At 43.3% G+C, this 21,210-nt stretch overlaps 3 protein-coding genes across 3 annotated transcripts in view; 1 reads left to right on the forward strand and 2 right to left on the reverse strand.

Moving 5' to 3' along the window:
* Positions 1 to 331: 331 nt before the first annotated feature.
* Positions 332 to 4,083, reverse strand: phb (prohibitin). Its single transcript, XM_051388382.1, has 7 exons — positions 3,923 to 4,083; positions 3,343 to 3,436; positions 2,329 to 2,490; positions 1,874 to 2,016; positions 1,648 to 1,764; positions 1,460 to 1,555; positions 332 to 1,322 (listed from the first exon to the last, which is right to left on the reverse strand). The coding sequence occupies exons 1-7, from the start codon at positions 3,998 to 4,000 to the stop codon at positions 1,110 to 1,112; spliced, it is 903 nt and encodes a 300-aa protein (XP_051244342.1). The 5' UTR covers positions 4,001 to 4,083; the 3' UTR covers positions 332 to 1,109.
* Positions 4,084 to 4,779: 696 nt separating this feature from the next.
* si:busm1-163l24.3 (uncharacterized) lies at positions 4,780 to 10,751 on the forward strand. The gene is made up of 6 exons (XM_051388362.1): positions 4,780 to 4,895; positions 5,914 to 6,097; positions 6,487 to 6,590; positions 6,686 to 9,460; positions 9,951 to 10,159; positions 10,251 to 10,751. Exons 2-6 carry the CDS (start codon positions 5,914 to 5,916, stop codon positions 10,336 to 10,338), a joined length of 3,360 nt encoding a protein of 1,119 aa, XP_051244322.1. The 5' UTR covers positions 4,780 to 4,895; the 3' UTR covers positions 10,339 to 10,751.
* Positions 10,752 to 10,808: 57 nt separating this feature from the next.
* Positions 10,809 to 21,210, reverse strand: part of vat1 (vesicle amine transport 1) — a 31,234-nt gene continuing 20,832 nt past the window's right edge. The window contains exons 5-6 of the mRNA XM_051388377.1: positions 20,312 to 20,553; positions 10,809 to 16,489 (exon numbers count right to left, since the gene is read on the reverse strand). Coding sequence (XP_051244337.1) covers positions 16,217 to 16,489; positions 20,312 to 20,553 — 515 coding nt within the window. The 3' untranslated portion in view covers positions 10,809 to 16,216. The remainder of the gene's footprint in view (positions 16,490 to 20,311; positions 20,554 to 21,210) is intronic.

A 21,210-nucleotide genomic window follows, 5' to 3' on the forward strand; every position in this document is an offset into this window, starting at 1 on the left:
GTAATATCATATGGTTATAAAATATTTAAAAGAACCCCCATCATCAGTTGTAGAGGTTTTCATTTCTTACCAAATAGCCATTACCTATAAAATATATATCAGTAATTACCTTTAACTCATCAAAGATACCAAAGACATAACTATTGCATCCATTAGGAATCATAATGGAGAAACTATTAAGGAATCAACAATGACCAGTGCTCCTCTTACAGCAGTTTCAAAAAGGGGCATGCAATTATGATGCACCCTCCTGTGGTGACTATAATGATTACGCTCACTAGAAAATACTGTACATTCACTTCTGAGGCCTTGAACAACGAAGCATGACCACTGGGAGGTAGAAAGACAATTTTATTGTTAAGTCGAGCCATCTCTCAAACGCAGGGCTTACATTTTTCTCCACGCAAACTCAAGACACAGCGACGACTGTAAAGAACGACGGATCATCCTCTGCTGTCTGACCAGCACATTCCAGTTGATTAGAGGGCGCCAATTTTATTCATGAGGAAATTATTTGCTTGAAAGCAGATAAAGTCCAGACATTAAATCCCTCTGGCAAGTCAGAACACACAAAGAGAATTTAAGTCAAATGAATGACTAAGCTATAGTCGGTTATGCGTGTGAATCCAAAGCAGAAACTTTCATTACAGATTTGAATATACGTAGTTACACAATTTGAAACTCTCTGGCACAACAATATCAGAGCAACTGCATTCATCATCCTCTCTTTTAAAAAAGGAGTCACTTTTCCCTTGATGTTACAATCACTGTTGCTTTCCACACACCCAGTGCTCTTAATCACAATGTAGCAAAGAGAATTTACTGCATTGTCATTTATTTTCAAAACAAAGTACTATTATATATTTATAGGTTACCCTCCACTTCCTCACACATTGGTGAACTTCATAATTATATCCGTTACCGGCCTCTCACTTTGTCTCCCACCATGCTGCTATCAGCAGAGCCCAGTCCAGAGTTGGTTAGAGAAAGAGTGGGAGGAATGTGTGTGAAGTTGGGAGTCCTTTATTGAATCCTCCAACCACCCCTTCTATGGCCCTTTTGAACAGCTGATGACAGTAAGAGTGGGGTAGACATGATGTGAGATGTTATCACTGGGGCAGCTGGAGCAATGTGCCCTGTCCCGAGGGCAGGTAAGTGACGTTGCGGGAGCGGGAAAGCAGTAAGGCGATGTCTTCGGCTGCCTCCAGCTTACGTAGCTCTACCAGACCATCACCAGCCTCCTGTAGGGAGTTGGCGATGAGCAAGGCAGCCTGGGAATCTCCCTCTGCTGAGATGATTGCAGCCTGCTTCTGTTGCTCTGCCTAAAAAAAAAAAAAAAAAAGGTTAAAAAGTAGATTTTGTGAGCTGTGTCAATTCACAACCCTCCACCTTTTCCACACAAAGACTGTAGATACTTTTTCTGAATGTAGAAGTAATATCGGGATGTTAAAAATAGTACCTTTTCTACAACAAATCGGGCCCTTTCAGCTTCCTGCTGGGCCACCTGCTTCATCTCAACAGCCTCTGTGAATTCCTTGCCAAAGGTCAAGTGTGTCTGAAAGAACACAATACCATTGTTTCGTCATGTTAACATTCAACAGAAAAGATTAATTCCACATTGTTTAAAAAAAAAGAAAAGCTTCATACCAGAGAAACGTCATCCAAGATGAGGCCGAAGGTGTTGGCTCTTTCTGTAAGGTCCTCACTAACTTGCCGAGACACAAGCTCTCTCTGGGTGATGAGCTCACCAGCGTCAAACCGAGCCTGTGGAAAAAGAAAAAGTAGCTTATGAGTCCATTTCTAAGCGCACTCCGACTCATAACAAAAACTTTCATCTGTTCATTCGTAATTACTCTTCTTGACTGATACTCACTACTACAGCCTTTAAGACCTCTGTGGTGATGGATGGCAGCACCCTCTCATCATAGTCTTCACCGATACTGGTGAAGATGCGCGGCAGCTGTCCGGTCACCGGCCGGAAGAGGATACGCAATGTGATGTTTACATTCTGCAGATCTGCGGGGGCAAGGATTAAAATGTAACTTACAGCACATAATAGCCTATAAGTAAGAGATTAAAACCTCCTGTGTACAGTAGGTTGTATTTTAATGTAACTTCTGCACAGTTTGTTGACAAAATGCTAACATATACAGCATGGTTACATTAGGATGTTAACTTTGCCAGGTAATTCTTTTCTTTAAGGAAGAAATATGGCATTTCTTAGAGGCTAGCAGGTCAGAGAACCGGTAGAGCCAACTCAGTTTTAAGAGACCAGATTGTGTATGAACAAAAGTGACATTACAGCAGTTCAGAGGATAATGGATGTACCTTTGCTGCCTGTGATGACAGGCACGTTGCGTGGACGGGAACGGCAATCAAAGATGATAGGTTTCTGAACCCAGGGAATGAGGAAGTGGGTCCCTTCACCAACAACAACATCTTGCACTCCTCTGAACCGGTCAAATATCACAGCCCGGTGCCCTGCATCAACTGTAGCAAGGAAGCAGGAATAGTTAAGATTACCTTTATTAATCCCCTCTTTTTTATTTTTACACACATATTTTATATTTTCACACGATGAATTGCACACTCATGCATATGCGGGGCTTGTCATGCAAACATGGAGAGAGATGGTGGAGTGATGGGCTGCCACGTTAGCAGCGCCCCATGAGGAGATTTATTTTTATTTTTAAGAGTTAGTCTCTCTGCCGAAAGGTTTTTTATATGCAGCATTTCTATAGATTATAGCTCTATTTCTATAGATTATAGCTCTATTTCTATAGATTATAGCTCTACAACTGTCGAGTGTTTTTCTTTTTAAACCCAAAACCCATATTGGTTGAAATCACATGAATTATATGCTGAAGAGCTATGCGATCTAACATGGTGGTTATCCAGTTTATTACAGATATATTTTAGGAAAAAACACATTCATCTGTTTGATCAACTTAAGCAGTAAGAAACAAATATAAAAATGCAAAAACAAACGTACGTAACAAGTTACAATAGTTTCAAAAAGACCCTACATGAATAAACTGTGATGAATGCACTAGGAGTTAGTAACAACTAAACTAAAGCTGCATTGTATTGGACTGGAGGATTTCAACATCTGCAATGCATTTCTGCTGCAGTTAAGTATTAAAAACATCTTAAAACAGCTGTAATGACATAATAATATTAATAATAATAATAACTTAATGAGTCAGTCTAGTTAGGGGTTTTTTTTTAGACTTCTTGACTGAGTGCTACAGTGTTCACATCAGGGACATCCCTCATCAGTACAGTAATAAAATGAGGTGAAGTGAAATAACCAGGTTAGGTGTTCAACCGATCAGCACTCACCATTGAAGAGTGCAGAGTTCACAACACCTCCACCAATGGCAAGGGCCAGCCCCAACTTCCCAATAGACTCAAACAGCTTGGCCATGACAGCAATCTATCAGCAGCAAAACAAAAACAAGGTTAAAACAATTAGTCAGCATTACTCCTACGCACTGTAAACCATGTGAGCCTGTCTGAATCCCGTCTACCCAGTAATAGTTGGCCTCGGCCTTGTGCAGAGGGATGCCAAGGCTGTGTTAGCTCCCTGCACTTGCATTAGGTAAGCAGACTGACCGGGAGCACTGAAGCTTAAAGAGGTGTACGAGAGGTTAATGAATGTACGTGTCCGCAAATAAACGGAGATCACATTTAAAAACCCCAACAATGAGCGTGTGTCGGTCACGTTACGCGTGTTTCCTCTGGCTCGTGTTCGCCTCGCCTCCCAACACTTTCTGCTTCTTTAACGTCATTTAACGTCATTTAACGTCATTTAACGACAACAAGTGGGTAAAGAAACGAGCTCAGTTTGCTGTGTATGTGTCGCTACTGCTCCACGGTGAAGTATTTTCAGTGTCACGACACGCGGCGTGTCGTAACTCACCTCGGTTCTCGCTCCGTTGTCTGTGACCTCCACCGGACGCGACGTGCAAACACATGAGATATCTGCTCGACGGCGCATGCGCAGCGCACGTAGCAACGTAGCATCCGATTGGACGAAAAGGGGAGGAGTTCTTCTTCTCTGGCTCGTTGTTGAAGTAGTCAATGTGCTGATGCGTTACTGCCACCTATTGGTGTTAGAGGCTGGTTGGACCCTAGACTGTATAATAGATGCTTGATTCAATAGATAAATAATAAGAGATAAATTAAGTTTGTCACCTATAAAATATTAGGAATAAAATGTGGTTATAAAACATATACACATAATGCAAGGCCTGGAGGACAATTACTATACTAGATATTTATAGTAGTCTTACTATGAAGTAAATGAGGTAAGTTATTTGATCTGTTGTTAAATTGGTCACTCTGTGAGGCTAATCTCAGCCATAATACAAACATTTTGTATTTAGGTCAGGATGGGTTAAATCAGGAATCTTGGAAATTGATATGGCTGGGTATGGTCAGTAGAGCTCCATTACAAAATACTCCATTACAAGGAGAAATCCTGCTTTTAAAATGAAGTTCAGAAGTGCTTAAAGTAGGCTAACAAAAGGAAAGAATAACTCCTGCTGCAGAGATATTATCCAGATAACTGACACATTATTATATATGATCTTATTAATGCAACCATGTGTACATTTGAAGCTGGTTGAACTAGTTTTAACGACTTTATATTCAGTTAGGTAATCCAGTGACTCCCAGTTTAGGGGTTGGACGCCCTCCAAAGGGTCGTGGAACCAGTTTGGTGATCTATAGATATACAGTATGTAAACAGACTAGCTGACGGCACTTGGTCGCCCCCTTGCGCGGACCTGACAAATAACATAATAATTTGTAGTTTCACTTTCCTTCCATTGCTTGAAAAGTGTGACGGTCTTTGCAAGATAGCGAGAAACCAACGGTGGAAGCTCTGCAAGGTCAGTAATCACCACGAATCTTTAAAGATATCCCAGGTATTTGGTGACGGACAGTAACAGCGCCGTGCGCAGAACAGACGATCCGTCGGTGGCGCGTTAAGCAGATTGTCAGTTTAGATTCTTCCGATTTCACTTCCTTGACACTCAGCTCTGCAATGTGGCCTTCCTTGTTCGCTCCACACACTCGTTTTTTTGACATCATGTGTCAATAAACACTCAATATTCTTGCGCACATCGTGCAGCATGGCTGGCAATAAGACTGGAAGAGTTCTCAATCGAACATAATTCATGGTGACTTTCCAATCACAAATCTCTATTGTGAGTGTAGAAAGCAACATGTGGTTATTAGAGGGATGTTTGTTATTCGCAGAATAGTTGAAAACACGATAACAACTAACTGTAGGTGGGACGGAGGAAGAAAAAGAGGAAGGGGCGTTAACTTGACCATCTGTCACAGTATGCACATATTATTTCCCATTTTCAGTTTTGTATGTTACACGAGAGGATTTTAACTAAAAGAAGGGTGGAAACATGTTTTATTTAACAGTGCAGAGCAAAAAATCCCAGTAGTAGGCCTAACAGATTTTAGATGAGCAAATATCAGTCGTAATAGTTGTGCGTAACCTGTCAGTGTTTTAAAGAACCAGCTGTAGAATAATGGGAGACGCCTTAATTAACTTTAGATGGACAATTATGTGCTCAGAATTACCAAAAAAACTCTAATTGGTGATGGCACCTGAAATGGAAGTTTTTGAATTATGTTGATGTAGTGTCCTAGTAACCCCCAATAGAGGGTGTTATATTATCAAATATGTCTCTCTTCCTATTTGCAAGGGTGGGGCCTTTGAATGGTTGCTTGATACTTTAACAGTGACAGCTTCATGAAGGGATTTTGTGTTTTGGGCTTTTTCTCATCACCCTGTTGATGTCCATGCTCACCCTTTTGTGCAGAATTAAGACATTTCTGTGTTGCAGCCACTCTTTTTCTTCCCAGCAGTGATTTTGTTTCTTCCAGCAGATGGCAGAGCCGGGCAGGACTGTAAGGGTGAGCGGTCTGCCCATAGACACAGAGGATAACAGGCTGAAAGACAAGCTATGTATCCACTTCCTGAGATCCAGGAATGGAGGAGGGGAAATAGACTCTGTCACCATTATCAAGGCAACGCCCGTCTCTGCCCTCATCACCTTTGAGGACAGTAGAGGTCAGTAGGGTCAGGATGTGTGCATGTCTGTGCATATGAAGTGTAGGGGAGGGGGATTTCACTGAATACTTAATTGATTTTATTACAGAGACATGTTGCTGTGAAAATACTATTAACTATATTATTCTGTTAACTACATTAACACTGGGGTCTCACAATACAACAATATTGAATAGTAAATATTTAATATTTAAATAATTTTCATTCTAAAGACTCCAAAATTTAGTTGCAATAATTTGCATTGTATTGCACTGTCGGCTGTCACCAGTGATTTACACTGAGCTGGAACGTTGCCATGCAAGTCAGTGGAGTAGCCAATGGTAAAAGAGCTTAGTCAGGATGCCTCACAGACTGAGATTGATTTCCCTCTGGTGAAACCTCTCACACAGTGGCACAGCGAGTTATTCAACAGAGCCGGCACATTCTGGAAGTGGATGGGAAGAACTATAAAGTCACTGTAACTGAGCATCGGGAAAGCCTGGACCCAGACAAGGTATATTCATCTAGAATGTTAGGAAATACTGTATGTCAACAAATGATGAACATACAGTCAAATCAATGAATGTCTCTCTTTTTCCACCATTATAGGTCATCCTAAATTTATCAGCAATGATCGACTACAGCCAGCTTCCTGGGGGAGCAATGGCATTGACAAGCCTCCATAAGAGCTACCCTGATATTCAGATAATCTACGATGCTACTGAGGAATTGTATACATTGCATGGCGCTTATTCCAGAGTCCAGGCAGCCTTGGCACAACTGCTTGACCATCCTGGAGGCAAACAATCAGCAGAAAACAAAGACACAAGTCAACCTGCCACCAGTGGGTCCAAGTCTATTCAGACAGCACCCAAGCCTCATACTCAGGAGTCAGAAAATCAGAGCAGGAAACCTAATAGACAACGAGAACAAAGAGAGAAAGTTCACATTGGTAGGCCTTCTGATGAGTATGAGTCAGGCTCACATAGAGACCTGACACCTGGTGGTTATGGCTGGGATGATACTGGGCAGACAGAGGGTGCAGCCATGCAGCTACCTGGGCATCCTACGGCGTCTGAGGAGGACTTCTTCCTAATCGTGGATGCAGACATGTTCCAGTATTTGCAGAAACACTGCCAAAAGGAATACCAGCGTATCCTAAGTCAGTATGGTGTTGATGTGGTGGATGTGACAAATCACGGGTTGACTACTCTGTTTCTGCAGGTTGCAACAGAAGTGGGGGAGGATGGTCAAGATGAGGAGTGCCTGACTTTGGCCAAAAAGGCAATAAGTAGGCTTTATCAAGAGAATGAAACCAAGATCCGTCGAGCCCAGCTCCCTAAGAGTATCGTGTCCCCCAGGGGTGGACTGCAAAGGGCGATGGAGAACTTAAGTGTCAGATTTCCCAAGCTTCTTATGAACGAAGATGACCAAAATATTTACATTATCGGGAGCAGTATCGATGTGTCTGAGGCCAAACTGTTTCTCCTGGGCCACAATGAAGGGAGGGGAAAAAAAGAAGATGTAGCCAGTCTTTTTAGATTTCCTTCATATGATTCAGGTTCATCAACTCATGCTGATGAGCAGAGAGTCCCCCTCCCCACATCTTCCCCGGTTGATTCTGTGGATATTAGGATAGACCAGCCGTTGAGGTCAAAGGAGGATGAGAGGAGAGCCGATGGAGCCAGAAGGTATAAACTAGCAGCTCGGTTTAAGGATTCTGGGCTGCCTGCATTAGGCAGTCGGCCAACTGACTTCAGCTTACGAGGGCTTTCATCTCCCAGTAGACAAACACGCCGTGGGCCAATGGTAGGGCATGATGTACTGTCAGAAACAGCACAGATTGCTGGTGAAAGAGCCTCCAGAGCATTAGCCCAAAACACCGGAGGGGACATCTTGTTTAAGAGTGGAGATGCCTTGCCTTCAACTGCTTTCATGCAGAATAAAACCTCTTTGAACTCACATTTAACTGACACTCGACCCAAGAGTTTAACATCCCCTGTTAGCACAACTCAGTCCAGCGTGTCAGGAAGTACTCCACTTCCACCTGCTGGGTCTTCCACGTTGAAGCGAGCCAGTAGTTTCTCTGGAACACCTCAGGAGAAGGCCCAAGTTATGGGTCAGAAGAGTCAAGACGACTCTGGAAAGTCCACAGTCAGAACCAGGGCCAGGTCCTCTAGCTTCAGTAACCAAACAGGGAGGGACAAGCAGGAAGTCTATAATGCAGAGATTACAGTTTCCTCTGTGGTGTGGATGCACATAAAAGAAGCCTACAGCACCCGAGTGGATGACCTGACTTCTGATGTCCAGATGAAAGAGAGACGCTCACAGGGTAGTAGTGATTTGACCATCACCTTAAGAGGGGCGAGCTCATCCAAAGTGAGTTCATGTCAGCTGGGTTTACAGAAACTGGTTGCTTCGGTTAGTGCAGACTTCGTTGTGCAGGAACTGCGCTTGTCAGAGCTGGGTATCACTGACAGAGCAGATGAAAACTTACAGGCCTGTTGTGCTGAGGTGCGTAGCCGGTTCAAGAAAGTTACCATTCGGTTTTTAGAGAAGAGATTATTTGTTCTTGGTCCAGAACAGTTGTGTTCTCAGTTAGCTGCTACATTGCGGGAGGTATTTTCTGGAGATTTAGCCCAAATACCTGAACAACAGGTCTTCTCTACCTCCAACTGGAATCCATCCACACTATTACAAACGAATGAGGGTCAAAGTACTAGTCTGCGCAGTAATACTCAGGTGATGCTGCAGAGCCAAACAAGCAAAGCTAATGGGACTGGTAGTAGTCAGGAAAGGAGAACAAACCATAGGAGTGACTCCCGAGAGACAGAGCATGTGAATGGATCTATTAGCCAGCCGTTAGTGAGGAAAGATCCTGTCATTAAGGAGAAGGTGAGAATTGTAAGTACAGTGGAGATGGATGGACAGAAGATGTTTGTCAGTCACTCTAAAACCGGAAGTGATGAAAGTGCAAGACATGTAAATGGTGTTGGGTCAACAACAACCCGGACTGATAAAGACTTGGCCCTTCATATGAAAGAGAGAACCACTCATTCAACCCAAAAGGACACTGCACAGCAAAGACAAACAGATATCCAGGACACCCCGGCAGAATCCAGGTCAAGTCTTGGGGGCCTGGGGTGCATGTGTGTGTGTGGGGAGAATAAGAAGTCGACGATTAGAACTAAATGTGGGGCTAACTTCTGCTCGGAGTGTCTGGAAACTGTACATGTCCAATGCAAGGTTTGCCATGAGACAGAGCCGACACCACGGGGCATCCAGGGCAAAATGAAATACTCTAAAATACACATTAGCGTACCAGGTCATAAGAAAGACTCGGCTATCAAGATCACTTACCTAATTCCTGATGGTATCCAAGAGGTGAGGGGCTTATTTGAAACATATCTGATATCTCTGATCTCTGACTGTTGTATCTGATAGAGGCATTTCACAGAATTTAATGGAGTGCCCATTCATCTTTCCACCTGAAAGACATAACACATAATATGGGCAAAGCAATGGCTACTCAATTGGTGTCTTTTTACTGGTTATTGTACACTAGTTTCAGTGAATCCTTGATATGTTTTTCTAATGTTTTACTTAACACCACTTAACAGAAAATTATATTATTCTGTGTAAAGCAATTACAGAGCACTCATGTACAGCTACAATTTTACCCAATGTCAACTTTGATCAACTTAAGACCTGCAAGAATGGCCTGTAGAGTACTGGAAAATACACTGTGACACTGTAGTGTTGGAAGTTACTGATACTGTTGGTGCTGCTTTAATAACAAGACTTATATATAGAAATAGAAAATGATACCTATGAGACTTTGTTCACGACTGTGGTCATTGCTTTTTCTTACCAGGAGGGTCACCCTTCTCCAGGAAAACCCTTTAAAGGAGGGATGTTTGAAGCCTTCCTTCCTGACTGTGAGAAGGCGAGGAAGCTGCTGCCTAGGCTGGAAAAAGCCTTCGAACAGGGACTCACCTTCACATTGACAAAGAAAGAGACAGGGGCCAGTGTCATCTGGGACTGCATCCCACACAAGACTAGCATACATGGGGGCAAATCAGGGTGAGTGAGGGCAGTGGGAATGTCCAACAGAGCTGAAGGCCATGCTAGTCCATGTATCTGAGATGAACTGTCTTCTTTTTGTCTCTCCCAGGAGTGGTTACCCAGATTCCACTTACTTGACTCGCTTGTCTAATGTCTTGACTTCCTATGGGATTGAGGAGCCACCAGCCGAGTCTTGAGAACAAAAGCAATCTGAGGAGGAGTTCTTATGTAGTTTTATATTTAAAAAAATATTTTATGTGGTTAGAGCCACTTGCACTATATTTGTATTATGATTTGTACCAGGTTATATTTTTATGTTTGAAAATCACAATGTCTGATAATGTATATAGAAACTTTTATTTTTTTAACATTCCCTTTTAACTGTGACAAATGTGACAACCACCATTGTTTTTAATTATTTCCAATAACATTCCTGAACATTTTCTCACAGTTTCATGCACAATATTCTGTTTTGTGTTTATAGTACTGTATAATTACACCTTCTGTACCATCCTGTACCATAGTTTTAGGAATCATGTGGTTTTGGGAAAAAAGGAGGTTATTTGTGGAATATTGGGGAGTAAATAAAACATTTTTTACACTGTCAAAACCTGCGTTGAGAGAATTTTAGAAAGGGCACCGAAATAAAAAAGCACATTTCCTGACGTTTTGTTATGCTTTTTTTATTAGTCCTGGAAAACATGTAAGGCATATGGTAACATTACACACTGAAGCGTTACAAGCTCTAGAGGCCATGTGGACAACATGGCACCACGCAGTAAACCCAGAGTCAAGCACAGAAGCAGCATCAATTCAAAGGGTTTAAAAAACAAAGTTGAGACGAGAAGAGTGTTTGCAACCAGGAAGAAAAAAAGAAAAGAAAAACACAAGAAAGGACAGAGTAGAGGAGAACTCGCTCAGAAATCAACCTGTTGGGTATGCCTTGTAGAAAATTACCAGTGGTGATTGAACACTAAAAGGAAGTGTGTCGTGGGATGGATGTGAAGCGAGTTTCTGAAGCATTCCCAGAGATAGGTTAAGGTGTATCATGAATGTACCAGCTGGCCATGACAATGCCCATGCTGAAGGTGAGGACAGGGAGTCAGGTGGCACAGGGGGCAGTGGATTGGCTTCAGTTGGCAAATTCACGCGACTGGAAGGGCATTCTCCTCCCTCACACCACACCACTACATGACTTCTAAACTACTGAGGAAAGAGAAGATGAGCTGTACATAAACACATGCCTTATTTTCTGGTTGACTACACATGCATCTTAGTACTGTACATGATAAGCCCAGCTAGGATGTACTTTCGTAGCATCTCTGCAATGTTTCTGCGATCTTGCTGCATTGCAATACCTTAAAAATAAATGCGAAGGAAACAATAGCTGCAGGCAGATGTGGCTGTTTGGGTTCTCAGTGTGGATGAGTGAACACAGTGGCTCTGAATTTGGAAATAACCCACTGACAGAGCCTCTCCTTTTGACTTGGAATACTAAAGCTTACATCAAACATGGATGTGTGAAGGAAAATTGGTGTGGAAGTTTGTGCAGTGAACTGTGACACACAGTGAAACAGAAAGATGTTGTGTGTGTTAGTAAATGCTAAATTAAGTGGTTTCTTACATGAAGAAAACTGCTGTTTGGAATGACCTGAGAAACCATATAAAACAAAGAAATTCACCTCAAAACTAAATGATGGGTGTCTGTGAGGGGCTTCAGCTATACAAGACAAGACAGACAGTAGAGTAGCTATTGGAAATACTACACTCATTGTCTTAGTGCATTTTTCAGACCTAAAACTACGAGTGTTGATTAGTAATATCAAATCTAAAACTGCAAATGTTCAGAATTTATTTTTATTTTTTACTTTGAAACACTGTTTTTCTCCTGTGCATCTCTGAGTTGGTAAGTACTCTTGCATAAGTGTCTGGAATGACTGGGAAACCATTTCAAGATGACATACACTGCAGCTTCATCGTGGTGGTGCTCTCAGGCAGCAGGCCATCCGCCCAACTGATTGAGTTCATCTCAAAGGCATCTTAGCCCAAAAGAAGCAAGGGGAAAATGTTAAAAGAAAGAAAAAAAAGATTCTAATCTGTTTTCCACATGCTGATGCATGCATGCAATTTCAAATTCCAGATGTCAAAGTAATGTTTTATTTGCTATGTATGTGTATGGAGAGAGAAAGCAGTGATATGGAGAGGCGTTTTGGCTGGCTGCTGCTGGACTGCGACTGTTGCACCGGCCAAGTGGCTCTGCGGATGCAGCACAGGAAAAGAGGAACGTCTCTAATAATTCTTGAGTGAACTAAGATAGTTGTAAAGCGGAAATGTTGTGTCTGGGGCAGGCGAGGGCTGAGCTATGATCAGCCAATAAGCTGGGGTTTTGCACAGCTGTGTTACACTATTGGCATCCCTGCACAGCTGTGTGAAAACATCTGCTCCCTCACTTGCTATACAAGCCGTTTGGAAATAAACTGAAAGAAACAGAAATCCATAGAGAGGAGAACCATGGAGCTTTGGATTTGGACGGGTTTACAGATTTCCGTGAATCTATATGTCTTTTGGTGGAGTTTTGAACCGTTAATGCACCATGTCCACTTCCTTTTCACTGCGATGCTCATATTGTGGTTGTAAACACTTGGGAGGAATCAACCTGTTGTGGTCGACATGATGTGGTAAAACACAGTGAAAAGGGTGTAAATATGGAGGGAGGCGCCTCGGACTGAGGTAAACTGTGTGCAAGGAGAGAGGCACAGTGCAGGCCTACGCTTGAGCAAGACTGCAACCAATCAAAAACTACAAATTGTGTTAAACCTTTTGTAAACTGCTGCAAAAATTCTGTCAGCACCCGTGAGCATTTGGGATACAGATCTGTCACACTAGGAAAACTCTTGCATTTTCATTTTTCTTCAAGGTTGATGGAAATGCATCCAAAAACAGAATTTTCTTCATATTTTTTATGCACTGTTAATATTCAAAGCATCGACAGAGGAATATACATACAATTTGGCACACATGGTTCGGACCAACAGAAAGACTTTATCACATTTAAAAGGAGTGCAGGTTGGCAGGTCCCCACATAAAGAGTATGAGCTTTGAACTTTAAACCCTTGGATAACAAAACAAACAAACAAACGAAAATATAAAGGTAAATTAAAATAACATATTAAGTAAAACATCATTTTTTTTTTTTTTTACTGAAGCGTTTGTTTCTCACATGGCACTCAGAACAGAAGCACCGTCCACAGGTTCACAAAGGGAGCCCAGCAGATTAGAACAGAACACTAACCAGAGGCTGACAGGACACAGTCACTCCCCACACCAGCGTGGCCGTCGCACTCCAGCCCAGTTCACTCTACCCTGCTCCACATTTTACTTCCCACAGTCAAGGATGGATGAATGCTTTGATTTTAGCTGCCACCCAGGAGAAGTTGGCCCAGGCAGGGACTGGCAAGCTTAAAATGAGGGGACCTTTACATGAATGTGTGTGTTTCTATGTGTGTGTGTGTGTGTGTGTGTGCCACCTGTGCTTTCAGTGAGCTTCAGCAGATACACTGGGAGTGGATGATGGGAAACAGGCTGCAAACCTGGAGCAGAATCAAAGCCTGCGTGGGACTGGAGTGCGACTGCCATGCTTGTAAGTGCATTAAGATCAGCGAGCAGAGTGCAAAATACTAATACCAACTGTCCTCATAACACAGGCCTCTTATCAGACAGGAGAGAGAGAGAGTAAGAAGGGAGAGTTGGGTGGGAGCTACGTAATACTGTAGCAGAGTAGTGTGAGGGGGGGGAAATGTGGCAGGGGTAGGGTGGGTGCTTTTAAAACCTGACAAACGACCTGAGGACACACACACATCTTCACACACAATGGCACACCACACACAGCACATGAGGGAGGCCACTCATGCTAACACAACAACTTTTTTTCATTTTTTTTTTCAAACATTTTGTTTTTCGTTTTTTACAAAGTCACTAGTCACCATCTGAGTCTGAAACATTGAGGCCGGGCTCACGGACAGGCGGGCGGGAGGACGGGCAGGCAGGTAGGTAAATATCTAAGGTTTAAAGTCGATATCCTCCTACATGAAAGATTTAAGTCCACCCAGTGGGATTTTTGATGAAATACTAAGGATTATACTTGAATGGCATTACACCAGTGAGACAAAATTCATACTGGCCATTAGGGGGAGCGGTGCACTGTTTTAACCAGCATACTGTTAATTGCACACATTGTCAATACTCGATTTGAATTTCAGACTGGTTTGAACAAACTGTTTGGTAGTGCAAGACTAAAAGACCTTAAAAACTGCTCCACCTCTTTACTTTATTGCCTAAAATCTCTAATACATATTCCACCTGTTGAAACACTGGTCGACAGCACCGACTGTTGGCAAATATAGAGTTAGGGAGGCAGAAAAGAGAGACACAGGGAGAGGGAGTCAGAGAAACAGACCACAGTGCCTTCTCTGACGAGCCTGACGCCTGTTGCTATGCCGACCATAGAGAGGGAAATGGAAAGAGGAGGGAGAGAGAGAGAGAGAGAGAGAGAGAGAGAGAGAGAGAGAGAGAGAGTAGAGTAGAGAGAAGAAGGGGAGGCGAAGTATGGACGCCAGCTTGAATTGAATTCTCCTCTCTCAGGTCAGGGTGATCGACAGGCCAGCGGTCGCTGTGAAAGGAGCAGAATGCCATGGAATGCCTCGAGGAGGATCAAGGAGGAAGAAAGCCTGATCCTGAGGGAAAAGGACTGGTATTCACCTTCTTAACTTGCTCATTTCAGATGCTTCACTGTCTCAGCATGACAGTGCCTCTTTCATCACATTCAGAGTGTGTATGTTTGTGTGTGTGTGTGTGTGTGTGTGTGTGTGTGTGTGTGTGCATGTGTGTGTATTTGTGGCTTGTTTGAACAGAAACAAATTCTCTCTTAATTGGCACTGCGCACTTCTTGCCAACAGTTGGTCAGCTAGAAAAATCTGTAACTAAGGAGAAGGAAGCTGAGCAATGATTTCTGCCTCCCTATTCAACACTGCACAGAAAGGCTCATTATGGGGGAAATTCATATTCAGGCAAGTGCAAAACTGCTGTCACTGTATTAACTTCGCAGAAATGTTGTGGGAACGCACGCATTACGGAGCCGTTTCCCCTCACGACTGATGAAGAGGGGCACAAGCTAAGGCCGTATAAATGATAACCAGTGTTAGGCCTTTGTTGCATTAACACCATTGTCTGAGCTGTCAAACATCATGATCAAAACCATGATGCAAATATCTCCAGGAGAGGTGGGGTGCATCAGCCAATCACAGGCATCTCTGACTCATCCTCAGTGACATAACTAAGCGTTGGACACTAAGAGAGCAACGTGTGGGTGGGTGTGGTTCTCCGTTTATCTGCCTGTCTTTTGTGCCTGTCTGTGGGTCCGGCCCGTGGATGGGGTGGGGGGTGGAGGTGGTGTGGGAGGCGGGGGGTGTGGGGGGTGTTGGGGGTCGGGGGGACTCAGCACAGTGAGGGGGGAAGAGGAGGTGGCAGGTGGAAGTCAGAGCAGAACAATTTAGCACAGTGGGAGTTGAGGTGCGGAGGGGACATGGGGGTCGCGGGTGGGGCCAGAGTGCGAGCAGGGATTACGGTTGTCAAGGAAACAGTAATTTGCCCCAGGCCTGGACTGTACCCACAATCCTCCACGGCTCTCTTGTCATTCCCAATAGCAAAAATCTTTCGAGTGTTGCAATAAGTGTGGCGCTTACAAGGTGTTAAAAGTGATTGGAATTTTTTTTTTTTTTTGCGTTGAAGGCAAGAAAACGGGATGGGGGGGGGGTGGAGCCAGGCCTGAGTAATCACTGTCATTGAGGACTCGAGAGGGTGAGACGGAGGGGGAGGGATGAAAGATCGACAGTGGTGTGATAATATTGTAATCTGCCCTCCTAACTCCTTCCCATCCTTGCTTACCCTCCGCCCCCACCCTCCCACCCCATCCATCTCCATCTCCATCCTTCCCCCAACCTCACCATCCCACACCATAACCCCTGCTCCCAGGACACAAACTCCCTGCTGGTCTGCTTGACTATCCATCCCTCCCTCTCACTTCTCCTCCTTCTTGACCTCTTCCTTCTTCTCCTCCTCCTTCTTCTCCTCCTTCTTGGGCTCCTCTTTCTTCTTGTCGTCCTTCTTCTCCTCCTTCTTGCCATCGTCCTTCTTCTTGTCATCCTTCTTCTTGTCCTCCTTCTTCTTGTCCTCCTTCTTGTCCTCCTTCTTGGGCTCCTCCTTCTTCTCCTCCTCGGGCATCGGCTCTGTGGTGAGGATCACTTTGCCGATGTTGTTCCTCTCCTGCATCTTTCTCATGGCATCGCCCACCTGGGGGAGGGATAGAAGGAGAAAGACATGATGAAGGAGTGAAGGGTGAAAGGAGGACGAGGAAGATTTTAAATACACTTGTCATTGAGAAAAACCTATTAAGGGTAGTAGCCAGCTTCTCCTGCACCAACACATACCCACAGCAATATGAGCCTCCTCACATTCTGTGCCTCTAATCTTTTGTTTTGATACCACAGTCTGGAAACACATTTTACAGGCTTGTGCGCCTCAAATATCACTTTAATATGCAGTATATGAGAAACTACATTTGTTCAGATGAGACTTTAATAATCTTTGAGGGGAAATGAAATTGTCGCAGCAGCATAAGCTAAGAGGAAAAACAGAGGATAACAGAAGGATAACAAAATAAACGATGCAAATCTGCAAACAGATACTTTCTGTTTTAGAATGTATCAAGTATATAAATATAATGAAATGTTTATGATTATAAATAGGCAAGAAAGTACAAAGCTCTTTTTCTTTTTGTTGCATAATTTTATTTAATATCCCATTGCAACCAAACAACACATTTATTTTAATGAGAAAATGATATCATCTCTTCATTAAAAGGTGTTCGTCGTGCATTTTAAGTGAAGGACAGAAATGAGGGGGGATGAGGCAGATTTCCTGGAGAGTGAATGATGGAGGGTAATGTTGGATGTGAGACCTTGGTTCAATCCTGGACTTGTTTGGATGTCGGTTCTAGTAGGTGCAGTTTAATCGTGGCTCTAATGTCAATTCTTATGTCATAATTGTTGTAAAATGAACTTGTGATGTTTTCTTTTCATTAAGCAGTAGCAGAAATAGGACCAATAAAAGGATTCATTTTCACTCCTTCCTCACTGATGGAAGAGACCACCGCAGATGTAGCAATCAATAAACCACTGCTATCAGATAGTGTTACATCTTAATATTAAAGGATAGGGTCACATTTTCTGAAAACCCTATCCACTGACATGCCCACATATGCAGCTAAACGTTTTTAATCATTGTACAGGTTCTTCCTGTTCATACCGGCTGTAAAGAGATCATTTCCTAACGCGATTCCAATGTAGGTGTTGGGAGACAAAATCCATAGTCTTTGTTCTGGTTCTTGTAGATAATATGAGGCTTCAGCAGTATGCGTTAAAGATACTAAGCAGCTACCTTCCAAAGTTACACGTGGTTTATGTTTTTATCTCTCTATTGCAGGTCATGTCGTTAAGTGAGACAAAGAGGGACTTTTGCTGTAAACCCTGAAAAGAGTTGCGTAAATCAGACGGCTAAAGCATCACATTCATTTCAGCTCAATTTAAGAATGGATTTTTGTGGATTTCCCTCTTCTTACATTGAAATTGCTGTATGAAAAGATTTATTCATAGCAACAATGGACAGGGGGAACAATTTCAGCAACCAAAAACCTTTTCCATTTACATATAGGCATGTGAGTTTTTTCGCATGTTTCGGAGCCACCGTAGTTTCTCCTTTGCACTTGGAAGGGGAGATTTGAGTTGTGATCTGCAACTAGGTGGATGCTACTAAATCCTGCACACTGGACCTTTGAGATAGACTTGGAAAAATGTGAACCTATCCTTTAAAGGCTCTTATTCATTACAGGTTAATTGCCTTTGACACAGCACTTATCCGGTTAAAACTGTGGTAAATTTACAAGTGGCCAATTTGACATCAATCACTGAGATCTTTGTACAGAGTCCAAATTTGATCAAAGTACATTTTCTGTAGCGTGTGAAACAATGAGATTTTTTGTGACATAAAAGCTGAAATTAATGCGTTTACTTCTGAGGACAGACATTCTTGTGTTGACAGCTAATCAGCCAAACCCCCACGGGTGGGAGGTGATGGATCGACCAACTTGGACCCACTGACTGTCAATCATAACACGAGAGGAGAATCCCAGCCAGACCAACCTCACCCTCCTTTTGACCACCGAGCTCTGTCCACTGTCTGTTCCTGCCGCCATCACTTCCCCCTCCCTCCATCCTCCAATCCCCCTCATCGTGCAAAGCAGGCAGACCACCTAACGACCAATGCCACGGCAACAGGGCCATCTCCTAGCAACGTAAAGCCTGGCTGAAACGTGGCCCTGGCGACTCAGACACATGGGAAAGAGGGGGAGTGTGGGAGTTCGAAGTGAAGGGAGGGGGAGGGAGGAGGGGAGATAGGGAGCAACTGGTGTCCTTCAGATGAGGAGCACGCCTCAGCGAAACTAAAAGGGAGGGAGGGCTGAGTCCAGGAATTATATGAATTATCTTCAATGTGAATGAAAGTCACAGTGAGAGCGTCTGAGGCTCTTTTTCGACGACTCCACCCACTTCCACCCTTCACTCTCTAAGATCTGTCAACCTCTGGCTCCCAGGCATCTCGGACTCAAGTGTGCTATTTGCGGCTACAGACATGACCATTATCCTCTAGGGTATCAGTGCAGATGTAGATAATGAAGCAAGGGAAACCACAGGAGGGAGGGATAACGCTAATTTTTAAATATTGCCCAAGAATTCAGATTTTTTTATTGAGTATTTGAGCAAAAATAACAAAAAGTGACAATGGAGGAAGGGCTGTAGTGGATGGAGTCAGGGCGTGGCATTTGTACTCATGTCGTAATAATTGATCACTTATCGAATTAAATATCTCCCAACAGTGTTTTGTCTTTGATGCTACTACAAGCGTCAGTATTTAAAGACGTGCACTTGATACTTTACACGCCGACCTCTTCAAGCCAGACTGAGATATACCTTATTCTCTCCTGTTTTTCCACACTCCTTCCATGTCTCTTTCTCATACATCAGGGCCCCTCCCTAAGACAGACGCACACACTGACTAAAGGATGTCACCATAGCAACAAGAGAGAAAAAGCAAAAAAGATGCACTGTGAGGAGGGAGAAGGAGAGAATACAGCGAGATGGAGAGAGACAGAGAGGGAGTCAATAACCTAAAGACAGAGAGAAAGAGTCTGATATAAAGAGCAGACAGATGGAGAGGCAGAGAAAGAGCGTCAGATGGCGGAGAAAGACAGCGGGTGTTTCTCTCTGGCCACAGTCGCACAGGCCAAAATACTGACCAGCTCCGACTTTGACAACAGAAGATGTCAGCCTCTGACTCCCTCTTTCTCTCGGTGTTTTCACACTCTCTATTCATATCTGTTAGCAGTGTTAATTTTGTCAGCAACAATCTGATTCTGTCTGGCTGAGTGAGTTATGCTCGAGGAGACACAGTGCTTCTTGTGGACAAACTTTGCCTGTTGAATGTTGAGCCTTATTGAATCCGAGCCACACCCAGCTCCTGCAGATCGCACTGCAAAACACATACAGACCCTACTGGCATTCACATAAGTTCTGGGTGACTGGGTTGTAAGCGCATGGCATAAAAATGGATGTAATTCAGGTGTAAATGCATCCCTGTCACAGTGAATCATCTGGACATGCAGACTGAGGTGCACAGGGGGGCTTTTAGTCCCACTAACAAGCAGGCATAAATGGACCTGAAATTCACACACAAAGGCTGTGTGGAGATACAAAAAAAACAGCAGTTCAAATAGTAAAATACAGGTAAAAAAGATATTTTGATCAATTGAATATATGCTGTCAGCATTTTTTATCATGATATATATTGTGATAGATAAAATTTACTGGGCAAGCTACTACATTACATTGCCTGCAATGTCATTGTCAAATATCATCAAAAAAAACAATACATCTTCATATCTCCCAAAACTAATATAAGAAAGACACTGTGAGAGAATGTGGCAACCACTGTTTTGATGGCAAATAGAGAATGCAATCAGTCACACAATAAACAAAAAGTGAGCCAAATTTAGACACAAACCTGCTCAAGGTGCCAAGTAGAGTCAATGCGGGGCTTGATCTTGCCATCCTTGTAGAGATCCAGGACGGTGTTCATGGCCTGGGTGATGAGCTCCATCTCCCCGTCCAGGTAGCCCAGGTGGAAGCCGCACACCGACTTGTTTCCCTGGATCAAGCTGAGCGTGTGGATGGAGAACTGATGGTACCAGTTCTTGGCCACGGCAAGCAGGTTCTTCTTCTGGCCCGCTAGCATGTTAGCCGCACCTGACAGAGAAGGAGGGTAAAATCCCTATAATTTAAATCCCTATAATTGAAATTGCATAACTGATTTACTGGAGGGCTGGTTTATCTTCTACCAAATTTCAAAATTGCCAGAAAATAATAATTTTATATAATCAAGAATTTTGATCATTTGCTGGTTTCTGCTTCTTAAAGTTGTCTGTTTTATGTCATTGTGAATGGAATATCTTTGTTATTTATTTATTTTTGGGGGTTTGGACTGTTGGTTGGAAAAACAAGCAATGAAAACATCATCTTGGGCTTTAGTGGAGTCTCATTTTATCTAATTATATGACATTTTATGGGCCAAAAATAAGAGCCTCATTAATTATTTGGCAACATGTCAAATCAACATTAAGTCCTGCCAGGTGCCTCTACTCATGAGTTCTGGTTTAGATCTTTGCTCCGCCTCTCTTTCTCTGTACACTCACACTCTCACCTACGCCTTCCACCCTGAAAACCTTTTTAGCAGTTTGGCTCTCACTGTCACCACATCCCCTTCTTATCCCCTCCTTCTGTGTTCACACAGCCTCCTATGGTCTCACTGTCTCTCTCCCGGGGGAAACAGGGGACACAAAGCATGCTCTGAGAGAAGAGAGGGACCCAGCCTGCTACATTCAGACACATTCCAGGTTTCGTGTG

The sequence above is a fragment of the Dicentrarchus labrax genome, unplaced genomic scaffold, assembly GCF_905237075.1.
Source record: "Dicentrarchus labrax unplaced genomic scaffold, dlabrax2021, whole genome shotgun sequence".
Classification (NCBI taxonomy): Eukaryota; Metazoa; Chordata; class Actinopteri; family Moronidae; genus Dicentrarchus; species Dicentrarchus labrax.

Coding starts and splice junctions, on each gene's coding strand:
- phb (XM_051388382.1), bottom strand. CDS start 4,000: ATGCGCCGTCGAGCAGATATCTCATGTGTTTGCACGTCGCGTCCGGTG. Junction 2,017..2,328: donor TGTCATCACAGGCAGCAAAG/GTACATCCATTA, acceptor TTGCCCCCGCAG/ATCTGCAGAATGTAAACATC. Junction 1,765..1,873: donor AGGTCTTAAAGGCTGTAGTA/GTGAGTATCAGT, acceptor CTTTTTCCACAG/GCTCGGTTTGACGCTGGTGA.
- si:busm1-163l24.3 (XM_051388362.1), top strand. CDS start 5,914: ATGGCAGAGCCGGGCAGGACTGTAAGGGTGAGCGGTCTGCCCATAGAC. Junction 6,098..6,486: donor CACCTTTGAGGACAGTAGAG/GTCAGTAGGGTC, acceptor CCTCTCACACAG/TGGCACAGCGAGTTATTCAA. Junction 10,160..10,250: donor ATACATGGGGGCAAATCAGG/GTGAGTGAGGGC, acceptor TGTCTCTCCCAG/GAGTGGTTACCCAGATTCCA.